Here is a 20,009-nt window from a genome sequence, read left to right on the forward strand (position 1 = left end):
CTCCACTACTCATGAGTATGTAGAGAATTTAAGGAAACACCTCCAACATGCTTTTGCTTATGCTCAGCGGAATCTAGAAAGATCAGCTGATAGCATGAAGACCCACTATGACCTGAAAACTTCCAGGAAGGAATATCAGGTGGGAGACCGGGTCTATCTATACAACTTCCAAAGGAACCAGGCCAAGCAGCGCAAATTTTTGCCTACATGGAAGGGACCATTCGAGATCATAGACAAAATCTCCCCTGTGGCCTACAAAATCCACATCCCCAAAGGTCCTTTGGCAGCGGGGGAAGACAAGTGGGTCCACATAAACCAGTTGAAATGTTGCCATCCCAGGCACACTCTGCAACAACTGGAGGAATCCTCTGGAATCCTAGCAGGCACTGTCTCAGACTAATTCTGTTCCAATCATAAAACATACCACATCTAGTCTCTAAAATATTGTGATTTGCATGAAACTGTCTCTTAGTTATACTGTTTTTTTTTTTTCAAAATAAGAATGTAATGTTTCGTGATGATGAAATGCATATGCTGCCCCACTATCTCAACGGTGGTGGAAAAACGTCTATGAATAGGTATTGCCGCTTTTCCTTTGTCGTCCTAGGAGAAAGAAAACCTGAAGACGGGCCAAGGAGGATCATACGGAGACCGGGAACGAAGATCCAATGGGCCCAGTGGACCGCCCAATATTCCCATCAGGACCGGCGAGGAGAACTGATCGATCAGTACCGGATGGAGGAAAAGATGCTGAACTGTGCCATCTATTGGAAGAAGATGAGGAAACATCCCAGATCTTGCGAGTCCCATTCGTGAAATAGAATGGCCATCGCAAGAGGGGGGCTTGTGGGATGTATTTACCCATGCATCCTAGCCCTACCTCAAAACTGTGCAGTACTGACATGAAAACATCATGATGGCCAGAGCTTCCCAGAAAATGCACAGGGAAATGCAGGAAGAATAGGCTGCCACCCATTTTTGCCGATGTTATGGGCACAGAAGGACGCTGCCTAAAACCACCATTGGACTACCCGCACAGTAGTCTGAAACCATTGGGAATGGCAATGCTGATTGCCAAATGCAACCTAGAATTGTGGGGAATTCATTTCTTAAATCCCAAAAATGGGTGCAGTACCAGTACTCACCACTATCCAAAAGCCGGCGTTTTAAAACCACTCTGTTTCCCTGAAGGCAAGTCAAAATGCCTATTTTCAAACATTGCAATATGTGCAAAATATTTACTGAACACCAGCAGACATTTGGTAGAATGGAGTGTTGTGTGCCTACAAAATCTGGGAAATGAAGAGCCCAAAACAATGCTGATAACAAAACTGCTATGGAGTCAGCAGTTTAAGTTGCACTGGATTTAAAGACACTAAAATCGAAAATGTTTAGATTGAATGAGTGAGCTATGTTTGGTGTCACATGCCTTTGTAACTGTTTAAATGTCATAGTTTTAAACTTAGAATCAGCATTCTAGCTGCATGTGTAAAATTGCAAGTTAATTTAAAAAGCAACAAATAACATGACAGTAGCTGAAAGTCTGGCTTAAGGAACTTGAATTCTGCCTGGCAACTACCCCCATCAGCAGTGAAACTTGAGTCACCACTGTGTTCCCAGGCCAACCTTCCTTTTGCTGCCCACACTAAGGATATGCCATCTATCTGATAATTGAATTATCTGTGCTCTGCAGGAGAGTGAACAAAGCCCTCTTCACTCAGGCAAAGGTTTTTATTACCGCAGTCGTAAAATGTAGCTTCCTCTTGGCAAGAGCTGGGAGGGGCACTGCCTGTGAGAGCAAGCTGGCTTGGCAGAAACTGGAAAGACTGGTTTCTATACCATGTGACCTGGGAAACCACACCCCTTTGGAGCCAGAACATAACTTTAAAAAGATGAATAACTCATAGAGCGGACATGTGAAAATTTTATAAATGATACCATAATTCTTGTGATTTTTCTGCCCACAGTTTAAGAGGTTTTTAGAACCGGTGGCATGTTCAGGGGGGTGTCAGCGGAAAAGTGGATATTACTCTAAATGTATGCATGTTAAAAATCTGAAACTTCATCAGTTAATGTCCATACTCCCTGCACACATGTATGTAAACTTGGGTCAATGTCAGAAATTGCAAAATCAGTTAAAAAGTGAAATATGTGCCATTTCTGAATGCAAGCTCCCAGGAAGAGCAGAGTTTGAACAGGGGATACCTCCTGTAATGCATGATGGGTGCATATGATTTTAAAACAATATGTACCTCTGCAAATATGTATTTGTTTCAAATCTAGATTTGTGTGTAAGTTGACAGGAGGAGTGGACTTTCTGCAGGCTGTAAAATGACATCACGCTGACTCACAGTTCATTCCCCAATCAAATGATAAATGGAAGTTTGACCAATTAGAAGCTGAGAGAGAGGTAGGGTCAGTGATGCTAGAACACACCCACATTCTAAACACATAAAAGCAGACAGACAGGACAGATAGAGACCTTCCAAATCCATCTGCAGTGGGACGCTCTGCCGGAAAAATCCATACTTACCTCCATACAACATCCAGAGATCCAGACTTCAAATTCATCAATCTATCCAGAACTAAGAGACCAGACCAGAGAGAAAGCAGCGCTGTACTAAGAGACCAGACCAGAGAGACCCAGACCAGCAGAGAGAGTGACCAGAGCCCAGTCTAAAACCCTGACCAGATCCGTGATGAGGCCCATTTAATTCAAGAATATAGTGTGAGTACCCAGCAGAACTGTGTAGAACCAATCTCTTAGTTTAAATTCATCTAATTCAATCTATTTAACCTAAGTAGAACTGCCTCCTAACTGTCACCTGTCATTTGTAAAGCTGTCACTTGTCATTTCTAGTCGCAAGCTGCACTTGTCTTTTGGAACTTTAAAATTTCAAATCTGAAAAACGACCTCTATTCAATCGCTCATATCTCCGCAACCGTTTGGGCTAGAGACTTGCCGTAACTTTCCTCTGATAGCTTAGAATCGTAGCTTTGAATCGCACCAAGAACCGCATTCCTACCCCTTATAGTTTTACCGCAATCGCGGAACACGCATCCGCGAATTTTACCGCGATTTGCAATTTCTTCACATGTAAAAACTGCTGCTGCTTGCCTTCCATTTGCCAGAAATTCGTTTGACCTGCTAACTATCCCTGCATCATTGCTAGTGTGAGCCTGGACTAATATTAACTAGATACCACTCACCCTGAACCTCTGAAAGGGAATTAAAAAGCATTTCCAGCATATTTCTCATCCATTGCTAGCACATATCAAAGCATTTGGGCCTGTGTTTTCAAACTCCTATCTGTGTTTTAAACTTCTGTTGTCTAAGCTTGGGGGGGATTGAACTGATTACATTGATTGCATTTCTGAGAACTGCGTGCTTTCCTCCCATTCCCTTGCATTGCATAAAGAGGGGGGGAGTGAATAGCCAGAGAAAAGTGATTACATTGTTTTGTTGAAATCCTATTGAGTATTTTCTATACTGCATTTCATTCATTCAACCTTGCATTTCCTTGAACCCTATAAAGCATTTTCTACCACATTATACTTCTGTACCTAATTACCAGTGTGCTACCTTATCCATTCATGTCAACTCATTAGTGATTATAAGAAGTGTGCTAGTGCCAGATTCTCCGTTGTTGATCTTTATCATATCCGATTAAGTGTGCTATTCAATTGTTAATTTATTATAAAGCGTGATATATATATCTATTTTAAATTATCAAATAAACCTTTTAAACTTGCAAAACAGAACTACTTCTTGGCTCAGTGGGGTCAGGGGGATTCCAAGAGAGGGGTGTTATATAGGGGTAGTCATCCAGAACGCATGAACTGGACCTAAAGATATATCAATAAGGGTTTTCATTCAGTATTCTAGACTAGGCGTTGACTTAGCTGTAGTGCTGAATTGAATCCTCTTACAGAAGAGACCTCTCCTCCGGGAGCCAAAGGCCTCTTGCGTGGAGATCTCCGGTGTGGGCCACCCATCCCTCCAGGGAGGCGTCCGTCGTTACCGTCTCCTGATACGCCGGGGCCTGAAAGTCCATGCCTGCCGCGAGGTGCGCCCGGGCACCCCACCATAGAATCGCCCGACGGAACTCCTCGTCGAGTGGGATCCTGTCTTCGAAGCTGCCCGCCGCTTGAATCCAGCAGGCGTCGAGGAACTCCTGTAGCAGACGCATCCGAAGTCTGCAAAGGGGCACAAGGTAGATGCATGAGGACATCATCCCGAGGAGGGACTTGATGGACCTCACTCTGGCCACATCTGTGTCTAACAGGCGCTGCACCTTGCCCAAAATGGCCTTTGTCCTTTCTTCCGACAGAGATGCCAGGCGCTTCACTGTATCGAGCTTCGTTCCCAGAAACAGTGCCACCTGCGACGGGACCAGATGGGATTTGGGGTAGTTGATGGCGCATCCCACCTCCATGAGCAGGCGGACGGTCCTCGCTGTGTGTTCGACGGCGAGTTCTCTTGACCTTGCACGGATTAGCCAGTCGTCCAGGTAGGGGTAGACGTGGATCCCTTGCAGGCGCAGCCGCGGCGCCACAGGTGTGAGGCTCTTGGTGAACACCCTAGGTGCCGACTTTAATCCAAACGGCAGGCTCTGAATTGGTAGTGATGCCCCTGAACTACGAATCTGAGGAACTTTGTGTCCTTTTAGAATTGGGATGTGGAAGTAAGCATCCTCCGGGTCCAGTGACGATAGGAAGTCGCCTTCCTCCAGCTGTCCCAGCACGTGCTGGAGGGTGACCATCCTGAATTTCTGTGTCTTGATGTACCTGTTCAACCGACGCAGGTCCAGGATGGGGCCCCAACCGCCTGTCTTCTTTCTGACAAGGAAGTATCTTGAGTATATCCGGAGCCCCGGAGCCTCTTGGGGACGAGCTCGATGGCACCCTTCTTGAGCATCGCCCTTACCTCCAACAGCAGTTGAGGGACGTGATTCTCCTTCCTGGCCACGGGAGGAATGCAAGGACAATTCTTTTGAAATTCCAGCGAGTGCCCGCGGGCCAGGGTGTCCAGCACCCAACGGTCGGTGGAGATGGACTCCCACACGCTGACGAACTTCGTCAGCCGGCCTCCCACCGGGTTGCTCGGTGGGGGCCCGATGCTACGGCCGGTTCAGTCCTGCTTGGAAGAGGCCTTGCTGCCTTGGCCTCCTTGCCGACAGGGGCGAGACCCTCCTTGCTTGCCGCGGCCTCTGTAGGCCTCCTGGGACGAGGAGCGGGCCGCCTGGCGGTAAGTAGAAGAGCTGCTGCTGGATCCCTTGGATGCTCCCTGTCTGCCCCAAGGGTTCCGAAGGGATGCCGTTGAAGGACTCCTAGGGCACGGGCTGTTTCCGTGACTGTCTTGATGGCCTGGAGGGACTCATCCACCATCTTCCCAAACAGGCTGTTGCCGTCGAACGGTATGTCCAACACTCTGGTCTGGACGTCCTGGCAAAAGTCTATAGCCTTGAGCCATCCTCGTCGTCGGAGGCAAACCCCGTTGCCCAGTTGGCGAAATCCGGTATCGGCAATGTCCGTTGCCACCGTTATGGCGTGATCCGACACAGAATCTGTAGGGCCTCCACCCTCTTGTCGTCCGGTAGGAAGTCTAGCAGAGGAGCTATCTTGAACCAAAGCTCCCTGTCGTAACGGGCCACAATCGCTAAGGCATTGGCTGCCTTAATCATCGTCGCCGCCGACGAGATCACTTGTCGTCCCATGGAGTCCAATTTCTTGTCCTCGCTGTCCGGCAGGGAGGTGGAAGTTGAAGCTGCCGCACCCGCTGCTTTCTTCTTGGCCGCTGCCGAGACGACAGAGTCCGGCGTGGGCTGGGCCCTGAGGCACAAGGGGGCAGCATCGGGGACCCGGTACTTCTTCTTGTACCTGTCCCTCTTGGCGGGTGTCGTGGAAGGGTTCTGAGGATAGCCAGCCCCTCGTCCCAGATGTCGTTGAGCAACAGCACCGCGAGGAACCATCTTTCTCTTGGCCTCTCGTCGTTGGTGAAGAAAACCTTCCTTTTTTTGTTCCTCGGGGCAGAGCTGGAAGAGCTCGGATGCCCTGGCTATCATGGCGTGAAAAGAGCCAATTTCGTTGGGCGGAGAGGCCCGAGGGAGGAGGGGTGATGACGGGATGTCTGTTGTGTCATCGCCGCCGTCGTCGTCTGTCCCCGTCGCCGTATCCCTCGCCGTATCCTCCCGAGGGTCCGGCGAGGGGGATGAGGGGGCCACAGGCCTCGCGGGTACGAAGGGCGGAGCGGGGTGGACTCTCCTCCACTTGTTCGGAGGGCTTCCTGACGGGCCTGGTTCTGGATCCTCCGTCGGGGTCTGTGGTAACCTCGTCCTTATCTCAGTACATAAGGATTGGATCGCCAACAAAATGGCCGCCGAGCTATCCTGGGGCTCAGGTAATGGCTGCGACGGATGGGATGGCTGCTCCACTGGGCCCTCGTCGTCGCTATCTTCGATCACATCAGCGGGAACCGTCCCCTGGGATTGAACCTTCTCGAAACTCTCATTGAGGCCTATGAACCTCTCGTTTAGGCCTTTCACGGCTTCCACCGGATCCTCCTCGGAGGCTGAATCCGAGTCCGAGGTCTAAAACCCCCCCCCCTCTTTTTCCGCCGGGGTCTTCATGGGAGTCTTAACGATGGTCTGGAAAGAGGATTCCCACCGCAGAGGTAGGGAAACTATGGGACCCGAGGCCGCCTCCACTGGCATAGCCTCTGCCGGCTTCGCCTGGGCCGCTGCGACAACCTCGATAGAGGCCTTTGCCGGGTGGATCAAGGCCCTCACCACCTTGGGTGCGTCCTGGGCCTTCGCTTTGGGGGGAGAGTCATCGCCTCGCTCCCCCTCGGCTCGCTTCGAGATCGACCGGGGCCTCACCAGAAGCTTACCCGGGTTCTCAGACTTCCTCTTCCCCGAACCAGAGCGCTGGCTCGTGGTTGATCGTGCCGGGGAAGTCGCGCCCTGCCTGGCAGCCGAGAAGCCCGACCTTTCGGCGCTCCCGGTGCCCGCGGACTCACGGTGCTTGGCCTTCTGTTGGGCCCCCGTCGCCGGGGCGCCCTCACAGGACTTAGAAGACCGCTCAGACTTTTTCTTCGCCTTCTCACCTGCTGTGCCCTTCTCCAGCCAGGCGGCAAGGCGGGAATGACGATCTTGCTTGGTCCGTTCCGACAGGTTCTTGCAGAACGCACAGTCCTTCTCCACGTGCGTCTTGTCCTCATGAAGGCAGTAGAGACATCGCGAATGCTCGTCCTCCTTGAAAACATTTTGCAATCCGCATCCTGGGCAGTTCCTGAACAGCTTGGATCTGGGCATCGAGCTTCCCTTGTCCTGGGCTATGCCCGTTGAGGTAGTTCCACAGATCTTCTGGAATCCTCCAAGAAGCGTAACTCGACAAAAACGTCACCCTTGAGGGGCGTAGAAGAATTCCAAAACAGGTCCCCGTTATCGGAAGTAGAAACGGTGGAGCTTGAGGCTCGATTAACCGAAAAAATGAGAAAAATCCCCTGAAAAAGCGCGAAAACGCAGTAAAAGCTCGGGAGCTAAAACACAAGGACTCCCAACACTTAAACGTGCGGTAAAAATCTGAGGATGGCTGCCAGGGGAGGGGCTCAGGTAGAGGGCAGTCATTGGCTGTGGGCAGTATGACCCAGAGATCAGTGATTGGTTACTACTAAGAAAGACAGATCAGAAACGAAACGGATACTGATTTTTTCTTTACCGAGGATTCCCGGCCTGACGACGGGGAATATTCATGAGCATGTGAATCCATGCCAGACCCCATGCTGGAGAAATTAAAGAACTGAAAAACAAAATGGGAAGCAAGCGGAAAGCTAAAAAAAGTCTCTGCGCTGGCTGCCAGGTCTAAAACCGTCTGTGCGGAAAAAGGAACTGAGGTGAGGCACTGGAGGGCAGGTCCTCAGCAGGACATTCCCACGCCCAAGGCCACATGCTATACTAAATTTAAAGGGGAAGCTCAATTTTTTGCAACCAAAGGTTCTGGTATCGTCCTCATGTTGAGGGACGCCCACAAGGATGGAGGATAGAGGACGGACATATGTGTATGACAGGTCCAGGACTACCCTCTGGTCAACCTGGTTGTTCTTGGCTACTGCAAAAATCATGGAGTAGAAGGAGCCCCTGTCCGAATAAGGCACCGGCTCCACCGGCTGCATGTCCAAAAGAAGAAGGATCTCCTGCACCAGTGACAGCGACCCTATTTCCAACAAAGGAGAAGAAGAGGGTAGAGGAAGACTGCAGCCCATGGAGACTACTGAAAGAATCCAAGCACTCATGAACAAACTCTGAGCCAGTCAGCCCCCTTAACTGACCAATAAGTCATTGCTTTTTGACATCTGAGGTGGGAGCGGAGTGAAAAAAGCCCTGCAACGTTTTCTGTTGCTTCCTCCGGAGGTCGCTCGGGGACCTGTCTGGCCACCACCTACCGTGGTCTTTGAACGCCTTGAAGCAACTGAAAGAGTGGGGTTTGAAGTCAGACCTGCCCTGGGTCTGAGGGAAGGACTATTGCCGTCATTTAGTTAGGATGGCCAAGGATTTAGCAGGCTGCGTTGAGGTCTTCCTTTTTGTCATCTTGTCATCAGTGGAAAAAAGAAAGCGGTCCGTCCCTTCGAATAGAAGACCTATAATCCTCCCCTGCACATCCGTGGAGAATTTTGCGGCATACACCCACGCAGTCCACCTCCTCGCGACACCCAGGAGAACTTGCGTAACCATGCGGGCCTCCACCAACCATGCTTTGAAGGAGGCCCATCTCTCTGGAGGGGGGAGGTGTGTGTGTGTGTAGAGGGGGGAGGTGTGTGTGTGTGTAGAGGGGGACAGGCAGGAAATTGCTGATCTCTCACCACAGGTTCTGGTTCACTGCGGCTAGGACGGCGTCGACGAGAGCCTGACGCAAGTGCAGGCCGGAATTGAGGTAACATTTCCTGTCGGAAGACTCGAGGACCTTGTCCTCCTTGGGCAGATAGCTGTAAGCGGCCCCTGTCATGAAAGATGAAGATGACATTGAATACAAGGACACCAAAGCCACGACTGAAGAGTGTGGTTGAGGGTGGGAGGCCAGGAGGAATGGTTCTCCATCCAATAGCGGAAAACAGCTGTCCAATTTCTTCTCTGAGATTTTCTTAGCCACCGAAAGGACGTCTTTTGGAAGGGGGATGCCCAAGCGGCCCGTTGCGCGCCAGGCCAGGAATTCAGCCAACACCCCTGACTCCTGGAAGGCCTGCTCTGGATGGGGGACCCCCCAAAAATCTGCAAGAACCTTGAAGACGGGCAATAAACACCTTCACCAATGCTAAAGGGTCTTCATCCTGTGTGTCGTCATCGCCTCCCCCCCTTTTTTTTGCTCGACAGAGTGGAGTCCGGGTGCTGCAGTAGAGGACCCGGAGGAGTCCTCCCTGGTCAGCTCCCGATGGCAGCTGGAAATCGACAGTTGACTGCTTAGGAGGAGGCGGCGGCGTTGGAGGTGGAAGGCAGGGCCTGGACTGAGGGGGGACAGGCTGCAGCACAGGGACCTACGGAGGGCCCAGGGGAAGGGACCTTGGGGGCACGACCTGCTGAACCACCTTCCCGATGAGGTCCCCCAGGAGCCCTGAACTGTGAGGGGAACACGTGAGAGGTAGCAAGCACTCAAAAAAGCGATACGGACAGGCCGCCGGATCACGCTGGGCCTTCATTCCTGATCGAAGAGCCGAGTCGTCTGGGATGGGTATCTGAACGGCTGGGAGGGCTAAATGTAATCCTGTGGAGACCATCTGCCTGCTCCATGGGGCCTGACACCACTGCCCGAAGGAAGAGAACTGTGTCCCACTCAGTAGGCAATGGGGCCGTCTGAGGCCTAGAGGCAGGATCTAGAATGGCTGCTGGTCATGCAGGCCCCACTGCATGCTTGTCTGCCATTTTGGGGCCTGGCGCCACGCCCTGAGAGGGAGGGCGCGCTAGTCCTGCACCTCGTGCCAGTTCCGACATAGACATGGTGCCCGATTCATGGAATCATTTGCGTTAAAAAAGCAGATTTGCACGCCTTTCTGTGGGAAAATCCCCATACTTAGGGATTTTCGGCCAGAAAGGCACGTAAATCTGCATTTTTCACGCAAAAAATTCCATGAATCAGGCTCTAGGACTCTTTGCACTCCGACTCTGAAGCAGAAGCGCCAACCTCAAAGATGGCTCTGGTAGGCCTAGCTCAGCCAGTGGGCTGTAGTCTAATCGCCCTACGTGACTACCTCGGAGATGGCTCCAGTAGGCAGCAAGCCCTCAGCTGGGGAGCTAGTAGTCGTATGGGATTGTACCTCAGGCTGCCGCATGGAACCAGAGCTCCAAAGCCCCTTGCACCTGGTGCAGAAGATGAAAAAAGAGCTGGAGCGCTACTCAGTCGATCGCCCCCAAACCCCCCGGCTTCGGAGCCGGAAGCCTTAACGGCCTCGGGTTTGCCAGATCCAGAGTCCAATGTACACTTTCCGGTTGTAGGCCCGAGGCAGAGTCCCCCTGCTGTGGGGCTTTGGTGAACAAAGTACCTACCTTCTCTTGACGCGAGGTCCTGATGAAGAAATATATTCTTTAGATGACCAGGAGAAAAAGAATGGAATCTCTCTCTCCAGCGAGAAAGACTATTGAGGGTGATACAAAAGTATCCCCATTGCACTTCTAAAATGCTGTGTGCAATGTAAAAATACAAGAATTCAAAGGGGAAACAGTTTCCCAATACTGATAGTCTGAAAGACTAATCAATTTCCCTATAACAAGGGCGCAAAAGGCACAGAATGAAAGAACAAAGAATCAATTAGTTATGTTATTTATTAACGAGTAATGAGAGAAAAAGAAAAAGGTTCATGTATGAACAGCTGTGAACCATAAATACATCCATCAAGAAATCAAGTCAATAAACTTAAGAATAGTAGACCCCATGTGCATAGTAACCCCAAAATGACATAGGGCTGTTGAAGGTAAGAAAACCAGTGAATGATAGTATTTCAAATGAATGATAGTATTTCAACCAGAGTGTAAAGAAACATGGATTTAAAATAAATTAACTTGCTTCAATAGTGCATCATAGTGTGATGCATAAACAAACATGTAATGATCATTGACCAGTTTGGTCATCTTATATTAACAGACACAGCATCAAGGCAATCAATAGACCGAGCATCAACATCATATACTGGCAACTAATGAACCCAGCATGTATATTACGCTTTCAGAAACATTCAGTGTTTGTAAGTAGTTGATTACTTGATGTATTTATGATTCACAACTGTTCGAACATGACATTTTTAATTGATTCTTTATGCTCTTTCATTCTATGCGGAAGACAAACAGGTGACCCTTTCCCTTTTTAAGGGGCCCTCTCAATTCAGTTTATATAGATTAAACTAAATAATGGTTCTCAAGTGGTAGAATCCCTTTGTTTTGTATAAGGAATGTAAATTGGACAAAGCGATGGGAGTGTTTTTTCCAGAGAATTTTTGGTGAAGGATAGAAAAACCTTCACCACACATCAGTCGGATGCAACAACTAACAGGATAGGACATGCTCAGAAATGTGACCCTGCTCAAAGTACCACACACTGGGATTCAGATCAACATCTGCATCCCACAATCCTTGATGGATGAATAATGGGGGGACACAATGCTAAGATAAAAGATTCCCTAACTGTTCCAAAACTCAGGATCTGCCACCACAACAAAAGGAGAGGTCAGAGTGCTCACTTTGCGGAACGTGTACTGTGGAGATCATTTTCTGGTGCGAGGGGCAGAGTGGCACGACACCACCTAATGACTGAGAAGGGATTTTGAAGCAGTCTGGGACTGGTGAACATTTCAAAAGATAAGGGCTCTGACAGCAAGGGAGCCTTTAGAACTAGTGCTATAGAGCACTAAAAAAAAACACAGCGTTTTCCTTTTTGCATGTTACTAGCTGCCTCTTATAAAAATCTTCTCATCCTAATTTTGGAACTCAAGTTTTGGTGGTGGACTCTTGTTAATGGGGTAATCTTTAGTTGCAGTTATGTTTTACTTTCTTTGTATTTATCAACTCGCATCATTTAAATAAAGCCATGCTAGCATAATATTACCTTTAGAAAACATGAAATGTTAACGGTGGCGACAAACATATTTTCCTGAAAGTTTATATGAATGGAAAAGTAGAAAAAAATGTCACGTACACCTACCAGCTCTTGGGATAACTTCCATATCCCAAGGACTCATCTTCTCTGCATCACCATTGTCCCAACTAAAATACAAATATGTAAACTCAGTTACTGGATTAAGAAAACTACAGTTGTAGAAGCTACATTACTTGGAAGCCATAAACTCCATTGAGCTGAATTATTTGTAATTGTTTATAATAAATTATAATACAAAATCAATACAATTATTTCAAAGGAAAAGTAATTTCTAACCAGACATTGTAGCACTGAAAGAGACTGTCCGGGTAATTTGGATGAAGAGGTTCCTGGCTTTCAATTGTTCCAAACCACCAAGCATCATCAATTACAGACCTAAACCGATCACCTGAAAAGGATAAAAAAATGTTTTTTTAAAAAGACCCAATTACAGCACTCTATTGACCATTAAATACTAATTCTTTGGATCCCTGCTAAGGGGAAGCATTATATGGCGGTGTCCAGTCAAATGTTTGAAAACAGTGTCGAATGACCCTTTGTTCGAAAGTAAAAGGATCGAAAGAAAGGTTCAATTTTTTTTTATTTATTTATATTTTTTTTTAAGTTTAGAATGTAAAAAAAGTTTTTTTTATAAAACGAAAACAAGGGGCTAGGGGGGGAACCCCCATTAAAAAAAACAAAAAAATTTGAACCTTTTTTTCGGTCCTTTGACTGTCGAGAAAAGGGCATTCGAGCCTTTTGTTTTCAGAACTTTGACTGTGAACCTTATATGGCATAATTCTTTTAGTAGAAGTAACATACCTTCTAATAGAAACTTTCATGTTAAAGATTGCTCAACTTTGAAAGTCTCTCAAAGCAGTAGCAAACTAAAGAATGGTAGAGACCATTAAAAAAGCTGCTGAAATGTCCCAAAACTAGAGTTTTCACACATCAAAGAGTTCTAGAGAGTGATGTCTGGCAACCGTAAGCAGATATAACCAAGTGGCATTATCATGTGCAGTTTTAAGACAGATTTCCAAAATCAATCCTGTGGGTTAGATTATGGGAGGTCACCCTATTATGGTTAAAGGGTGACACAGCTTTGTGCCACACCCCATCAACTTAAGCAGCACAGTCGCAAGGTTCAATCTCAGAAAGGGTGCGAGTGGTCTAGGGCTACAAAGAGTCCACACAGTGCAACAACAATCATTCAAGTTAGACAGGTAGACATACACATAAACAATAGTTTATTAAGCTTTTAAACAAAAGCATAGGCCTAGGAAGGGATCTGCAACCCAGGCTGCACGACCAAAGGTCAAGTCAGAGTGAGTTAGGGTCAGCCTTTACCATCCCCCGCCACTGACCAGGCACAGTTCTCCGGATGCCACTTGTGGAGGTTGCAGTCTGCGTTGGAGGCTTGTTTTTCTGTTTCTTTCGAGAGGGCTGTCTAAACAGAAGAGATACTTTAAATCACAGATTTTGTTTCAGTAGGTCGCAGTACTGCAGAGCCAGACAGCTTCCAGTTGAAGAACCAAACAAAGATAGTGACACCTCAGGGACACGAAGATGACAAGATCCAATGAAGATCACCATGGTCAGGTGGTGACAGGCGTTTTTCCAGCAGCGAAAACAGCAGCAGCCCCAGCACAGCTTTCATTGGAGTGAGACGGCTAAAAATTACAGGAGCAGGTGACTTGTGGCACAAGCTGAAGATCTACAAAGATCCAAGGCTCTGCTTGTAATGGCGACTGTAGCGAGGTAGCCCAGGAGAGAGCCTGTCAGTACAGGGACACTTTGAAAGGCTCAGCAGGCACAGACCTTAGACCAGGGTGCAACGGATCTGGACAATTCATCCGTTCTCCCCAGAGGGGAGCCACCCACTTTGACGTTAGGGAGGTGAGCCTGCTACGCAAGACTCTCTCTAGGAGTCTGGGCATGTGGGACATCAATGGCATGTGGGACTCTTGGAGACTCTTGGGGACAAGGACGCAAATTCTAGCACACAACTCCCTGTTCAAACCACCCTTTCTGCATATATGGATGTCGGAAAGATTGTTGCATTCCCTGCTACAACTATAATGCACAAGGATGCCGAGTGCTCCGCACATGCCGAGCGAGAAACCCGCTAGCTGGAGGCTGGAAGGCGGTACCTTGACCGATTAAGAGGCTCTGGTCAAGGGGAAGGAGAGGACGGCAATACAACCGTCTTCTTGGGTTGTGTTAGGCAGAAACCTGTGCAGTTCCCTTAGGGACCACTGCAAGAGATTTAGGACTACAGGTGTTTGGCAGTAAACCCAATTGGTAGCAGTCTGTACCACCCAGATTTACCTGGTAGCTGTGGCTGAGCAGTCAGACTTCTCTCAAGATGAGTTAGGCAGTATATAGAGTATACAAGATAGGTACCAAAATACAGTAGCACAAGCAAACACTGACCAGAGCTTTGGTGTAAAAGTACATAATTATTTATTTAAAGACACACTTGTAAATTACATTAGCACAAAAAGAGGTAAGTAAATTCAACACACAATCACTATTATATATATATATATATATATATATATGGGATACATTACTCACCGTAATCGTATTTCTGATGCTTGTATCTGCTTAGATTCACATGCTGTGCATAGGCCGACATCTAGTGGAAGCTGCGGAGTATTACAGTTTGTTTTTCGAAAGTCGAAAATGGGCGTCGACACAGGCGTGCCAGTAATACTATCCCTAGTGTGACGTCCACTGTACCCAAGATCCCTCACGCGTGTAGGATCCTCAGATTGTATTTTTTCTGACATGAGGAAGCATGAGGAGTAGCGTGAGTACAGATAATCCAAGCAGATAGACAGAAAAGGTAAGACTACAAGCAATCATGCGCCTTCTCTCGGAGGGGAGGAAGGGTGGGTCGCATGTGAATCTAAGCAGATACAAGCATCAGAAATACGATTACGGTGAGTAATGTATCCCTTCTGAGGCTTGTGGAATCTGCTTAGATCACATGCTGTGCATAGATTAGCGAGCAGTACCAGAAGAAGGAGGTGGGATGTGAGAAGGGTCATGAGCAAACAGGTGTCTTAGAACCGCTTGTCCCACTTGTGTATCTGTCTTGGAATGAGTGTCAATGCAGTAATGCTGAGTAAAAGTGTGAATAGAGCTCCAAGTAGCCGCTTTGCAAATGGTGTCGGGGGGAACATTTGCAATGAAAGCCAGAGTGGCACCAATGCCTCTAGTAGAGTGGGCCCTTGGCGTAAAAGGCAGAGTCTTGTCAGAAAGAGAGTAACACAGCTGTATACAGTTGATAATCCACTTCGAGATAGCGCCCTTAGAGACGCGATCCCCCTCTCTGCCTGTAGCTACGGAGACAAACAGTTGATCTGTTTTCCTTAGCGGTCTGGTTTTATTTACATAGTATAGGACCGCCCTACGCACATCTAGGGTGTGTAGTTTCACCTCAGCCGAGCTTTGCGGGTTCTGGAAGAAAGCCGGAAGCTCGATGGACTGGTTTACATGGAACTTGGATATGAATTTAGGTGAGAACCTAGGGTGTGTGCGTAAAACCAGTTTGTCCTTGTGGATAGTAAAGAAAGGATCCTGCACTGACAGAGCCTGAATTTCACTGACCCTTCTTATGGAGGTAATGGCTACTAAGAAGGCCGTTTTATAAGTCAGGTGTTTGAGACTACTTTTATGCATGGGTTCGAATGGGGGTCCCATGAGCTTAGCTAGCACCACGTTGAGGTCCCATCCTGGCGGTGGGTTCGAAATAGGAGGGTGAAGTCTCTTTACTCCTTCCATGAAGGCTTTAACCACTGGTACTTTCCACCACGAGACCTTGTTATGGGATGTGGTGTAAGCCGAGAGGGCTGCCAGGTGTACTTTCAGCGAGTTAAAAACCAACCCTGCATCCAGCAGGTGGAGCATGTATGTCACAACGTTGGAAGGAGTGCAATCAACCGGGTTGATTTGTTTATTCTGGCACCAGATAACGAATCTTTTCCACTTATCAAAGTAACAGTGCCTTGTATTTGGTTTCCTGGACTCCTTTAGAATGTCCATACACCTCTGTGGTAATTTGAGATGTCCAAACTCTATGACTTCAGGAGCCATGCTGCTAGGTTCATAGAGTTGGGTTCCTGATGCACTGTTTGACCCTGTTGCTGGGACAGTAGGTTGTACCAGGCTGGGAGTCTGATGGGTTCGCACACCGCCATCCTGCGTAGGTGTGGAAACCATGGTTGTCTCGCCCACATGGGAGCAACTAGGATGAGCGTCATAGATTCCTTGTTCATCTTGTACACCACCTTCCTGATGAGAGGAGTTGGTGGAAAAGCGTACGCAAACATCCCTGACCAGTTCATCCACAGGGCATTCCCTTGGGAGTCCGGCTGGGGGAACCTGGATGCAAATCCTGGGCATTGTTTGTTTTCGCTTGTGGCGAATAGGTCTATAGTGGGGAAACCCCACTGAGAGAAGAGATCTTCTACTACGTCTCTGTGAAGGACCCATTCGTGTTCTTCTGGGAGGGAGTTTCTGCTTAGAGCATCCGCTAGGGAATTGAGCTCCCCTGGAACATGTTGCGATGACAGGAAGATGTTCCGTCTGAGTGCCCATATCCATATTTTCTGGGCAAGCTTGGACAGATTTGGCGAACGAGTCCCCCCTTGCTTGTTCAGATAGAACATGGCTGTCGTGCTGTCCGTCCTGATCTGCACCGACAAGTTCAGTAGATGGGGCTCGAACGCCCTTAGCGCTCGGAATACTGCCAGAAGCTCTAGCAGATTGATGTGGTTCTTGGCTACTGAGTGAGACCAGAGACCCTGAGCTGTGTGGTGGAGATGGTGAGCTCCCCACCCAGTCAGGCATGCATCTGTAGTCACCACGGCTTGTACTTCGGGATCGTAAAAGGGTTTCCCCTTTGCGAGATTCTCTCTTGTCCACCAGTGTAGGCTCTGTACGAGTGTTGGCGAAACGACCACTAGATCGTCCCAATGACCACTTGCCTGAGACCACTGTTTCGCCAACCATTCCTGCATGGGACGCATGCGCAGACGCGCGTGGGGGACCAGGTAAATGCATGACGCCATCATGCCCAGTAACCGCATAGCTTTGCGTACTGTTATCTGTTGACCTGACTGATAATGCGGAATTTGCAGAAGTATATTCCGAATTCTCTCTTCCGAAGGGAAGGTCAATCCTTTCTGAGTATCTAGGATAGCTCCTAGAAACTGTTTTGAGGTGCTTGGCACCAGACTTGACTTTTTCTCGTTGATGGAGAAGCCTAATTCGTGGAGGAGGTCGATAGTCCTCTGAATGTTTGACCTGCAAATTCCTGGGGTTTCCCCCGTTATGAGCCAGTCGTCCAGATAAGGGTACACCGGGATTGCTTCCCTGCGTAGGTGTGCAGCCGCCACCGCCAGTACCTTGGTGAATACCCTTGGTGCTGAAGCTATCCCGAAGGGCAGTACCTTGAATTGGTAGTGGCGACTGTCCACCTTGAAGCGCAAGTACTTTTTGTGCGCTGGGAGCATGGAAATATGAAAATAAGCATCTTTCATATCCAAGGTTGCCATGTAATCCCCCTTTTTTAGGAGGGGGATTACCTCTTGTAGCGTGGTCATACGGAATTTTTGGGGCTTGACATATTTGTTGGCAGGCCGTAAGTCCAATACTGGGCGCATTGTCAAATCTTTCTTTGGCACAAGGAAGTAAGTTGAATAGATACCCTTGTTTACCTGGTGTCCTGGGACGAGTTCTATCGCGTCCTTTTCTAGCAGAATGGCGATCTCCTCGAGAAGGATCCTTTGATGCTCTAGGGAGTGCACTCTTTGTCGTGGAGGATGATTCCGGGGACGCTGCAGTAGTTCTATACAATATCCTGCGGATACTGTTGACAGCACCCATCTGTCTGAGGTGATCCCTTCCCAAGCCTGGGTGAAGGTGGAAATGCGTCCCCCTACTGGGGTTGCGTGGCAAGGGACCCTGAACTGAGCGTCACTGTTTTGGTGGAGGCGTGCCACCGCCCTTGTTGGGGCTGCCTCTGCCTCTTCCACGACCTCTCTTGTTACCCCTGCCGTAACTCTGGGTAGACTGCTGGTTGTTATTCCATTGTGTACCTTGTCCCTGGGCATAGTTGCCTCTTTGTGAATTTTGGCCGCGTGGGCGACGAAAATTATTGTTCCCCCTCTGGTTAGGGGGTTTGTTGGTAAGCTGGCCAAGGGATTTGAGAGTCTCATATTCATCTTTGGCATTTTTAAGTGCGTCTTCGACCGCTTTCCCAAACAATAGGTCGGGTTCCACTGGCTTGTCTATTAAAGAAGCCTGGGTTTCTGTCTTGAATCCCGACTGCCGTAACCACGCATGTCTCTTGATAACAGTACCTTCTGCTATCAATCTCCCTGCGTTGTCAGCGGCGTCGAAAGTTGCTTTTAAAATGCAACCAGACACGGCTCTCCCCTCTGCCGAGATCCGAGCCAGCTGGCCCTTTAACGGTTCTGGAGCAGAGGCAATGAGCGCCGCGACTTCTTCCCATTGATGGCAATTGTAACTAGCCAACAGGGTGGTGGAATTCGCAATCCTTGCTTGGTAGGCGGCCGTTGAGGCTACCTTTCTGCCAAACCCGTAAAGTTTTTTGCTCTCCTTGTCGGGAGGAGCTTCTGATGAAGATAAGGGCGTGCCAGCCCTCTTTCTAGTGTTGGTCACCACTAGGGAATCTGGTTTAAGATGTCCCTTTATATACAGAGGGTCAGACTGGGCTGCCCGGAAAATCTTTTCAATTCTGGGGTTGACAGCTCTGGTGAGGTTAGGATTCACCAGGGAAGGATCTATTCTTCGTTGGATGGATTTGAGGATAGGGATGGTCTGAGCGACCGGTCTTCTCTCTCCTACAAACTCCTCCGCGAAGTCCCTTTCCTCCTGTACACCGTGGGTGTCGATGTGGAAGTGTTCCGCTGCTCGAGCGAGAACCTCGTTAAGGAGGGGCTGGTTATCAACTGGAGAGTCAGTAACTGGGGCTTCGCTTTGTACTGGGGAATCTACTCTGTAAATTTCCTGCTCATCTTCTCCCTCCTCCAGGTCCTCATCCTCTGCATAGTAATCTGTCCCGGTTTGTTCTTCCATAATTGCAAACTCCTGGTCCTCTTCAGGGAAAACTTGTCCCTGATAACTGGGGAGTGGAGTAGAATATGGAGTGGAGTAAGGCTGAACCTCGAAGGGTTCAGGTCTTTCGACCCGGGGCTTTTTACTTAGCGGGATAGGATCGGAGGAGCCTGAGGGTGTGGCCCCTTGAGGGTTATATGAAAGAAAGTGTTCTGGGTTCTTATCATAAAAATCAGCCAAGGAAGACATCCTAGACATAACCCTGTCTATGTCTTCACTGGACCATTCCCTGGAACAGGGTATTAATTTAGCAGGTGATTTATTTTCAAGGGTAGACTTGTGTTTGCTTGTCTGCTTAGGCTTTACAGGGGTGGAAGGCTGTGCTTTCCGCTGTTTCCCCCCTTCTCCGTGCGTGGAAAAATGTTTTCCCTGTCCCTTGGGGGCCCCAGCGACTTTCGACGCCTGGCGTCGAGGGTCTGGAAAGGTATCTGTGTGCTTCGGGCGTGGGGCCTCACTGGTGTTAACCGCGGTCTCGGTATCTTGGAGCGCGGCCTGGGGGTGGAAGTCGTCTTCGTCTCCCGACGATCGAACTTCCGTTAGTGTGTGTAGCGAGGCACTCTTGGCAAGAGTGGATGATTGCCTTGCGTCGTGAGGCGATCTCGATCGAGAGCGCCCAGAGGACACCGAGTCGGACCGTTCTTTTTGTGCCTCTTTCCGGGAAGTCGACGTCGTCGAGGTCCGGTTGGTCTTAGTGTGTTTAGTGTGTGTTAGGTGTGTAGCGCTTGCGTCGCCGGGGGTCTTCC

General features: G+C 48.8%; 1 protein-coding gene across 2 annotated transcripts in view; it reads right to left on the reverse strand.

The window, feature by feature from the left end:
- Nucleotides 1-20,009, reverse strand: part of PHIP (pleckstrin homology domain interacting protein) — a 2,101,228-nt gene that overhangs the window by 660,015 nt on the left and 1,421,204 nt on the right. The window contains exons 28-29 of one of the 2 annotated variants that reach the window (XM_069606291.1): nt 12,415-12,526; nt 12,184-12,245 (exon numbers count right to left, since the gene is read on the reverse strand). In XM_069606291.1, the coding sequence (XP_069462392.1) occupies nt 12,184-12,245; nt 12,415-12,526 (174 nt within the window). Of the gene's footprint in view, nt 1-12,177; nt 12,246-12,414; nt 12,527-20,009 lie in introns of both variants that reach the window. The other variant, XM_069606290.1, reaches the window with a different exon arrangement.

Source organism: Ambystoma mexicanum, chromosome 4p, assembly GCF_040938575.1.
Source record: "Ambystoma mexicanum isolate Mex_15411 chromosome 4p, UKY_AmexF1_1, whole genome shotgun sequence".
NCBI lineage: Eukaryota > Metazoa > Chordata > Amphibia > Caudata > Ambystomatidae > Ambystoma > Ambystoma mexicanum.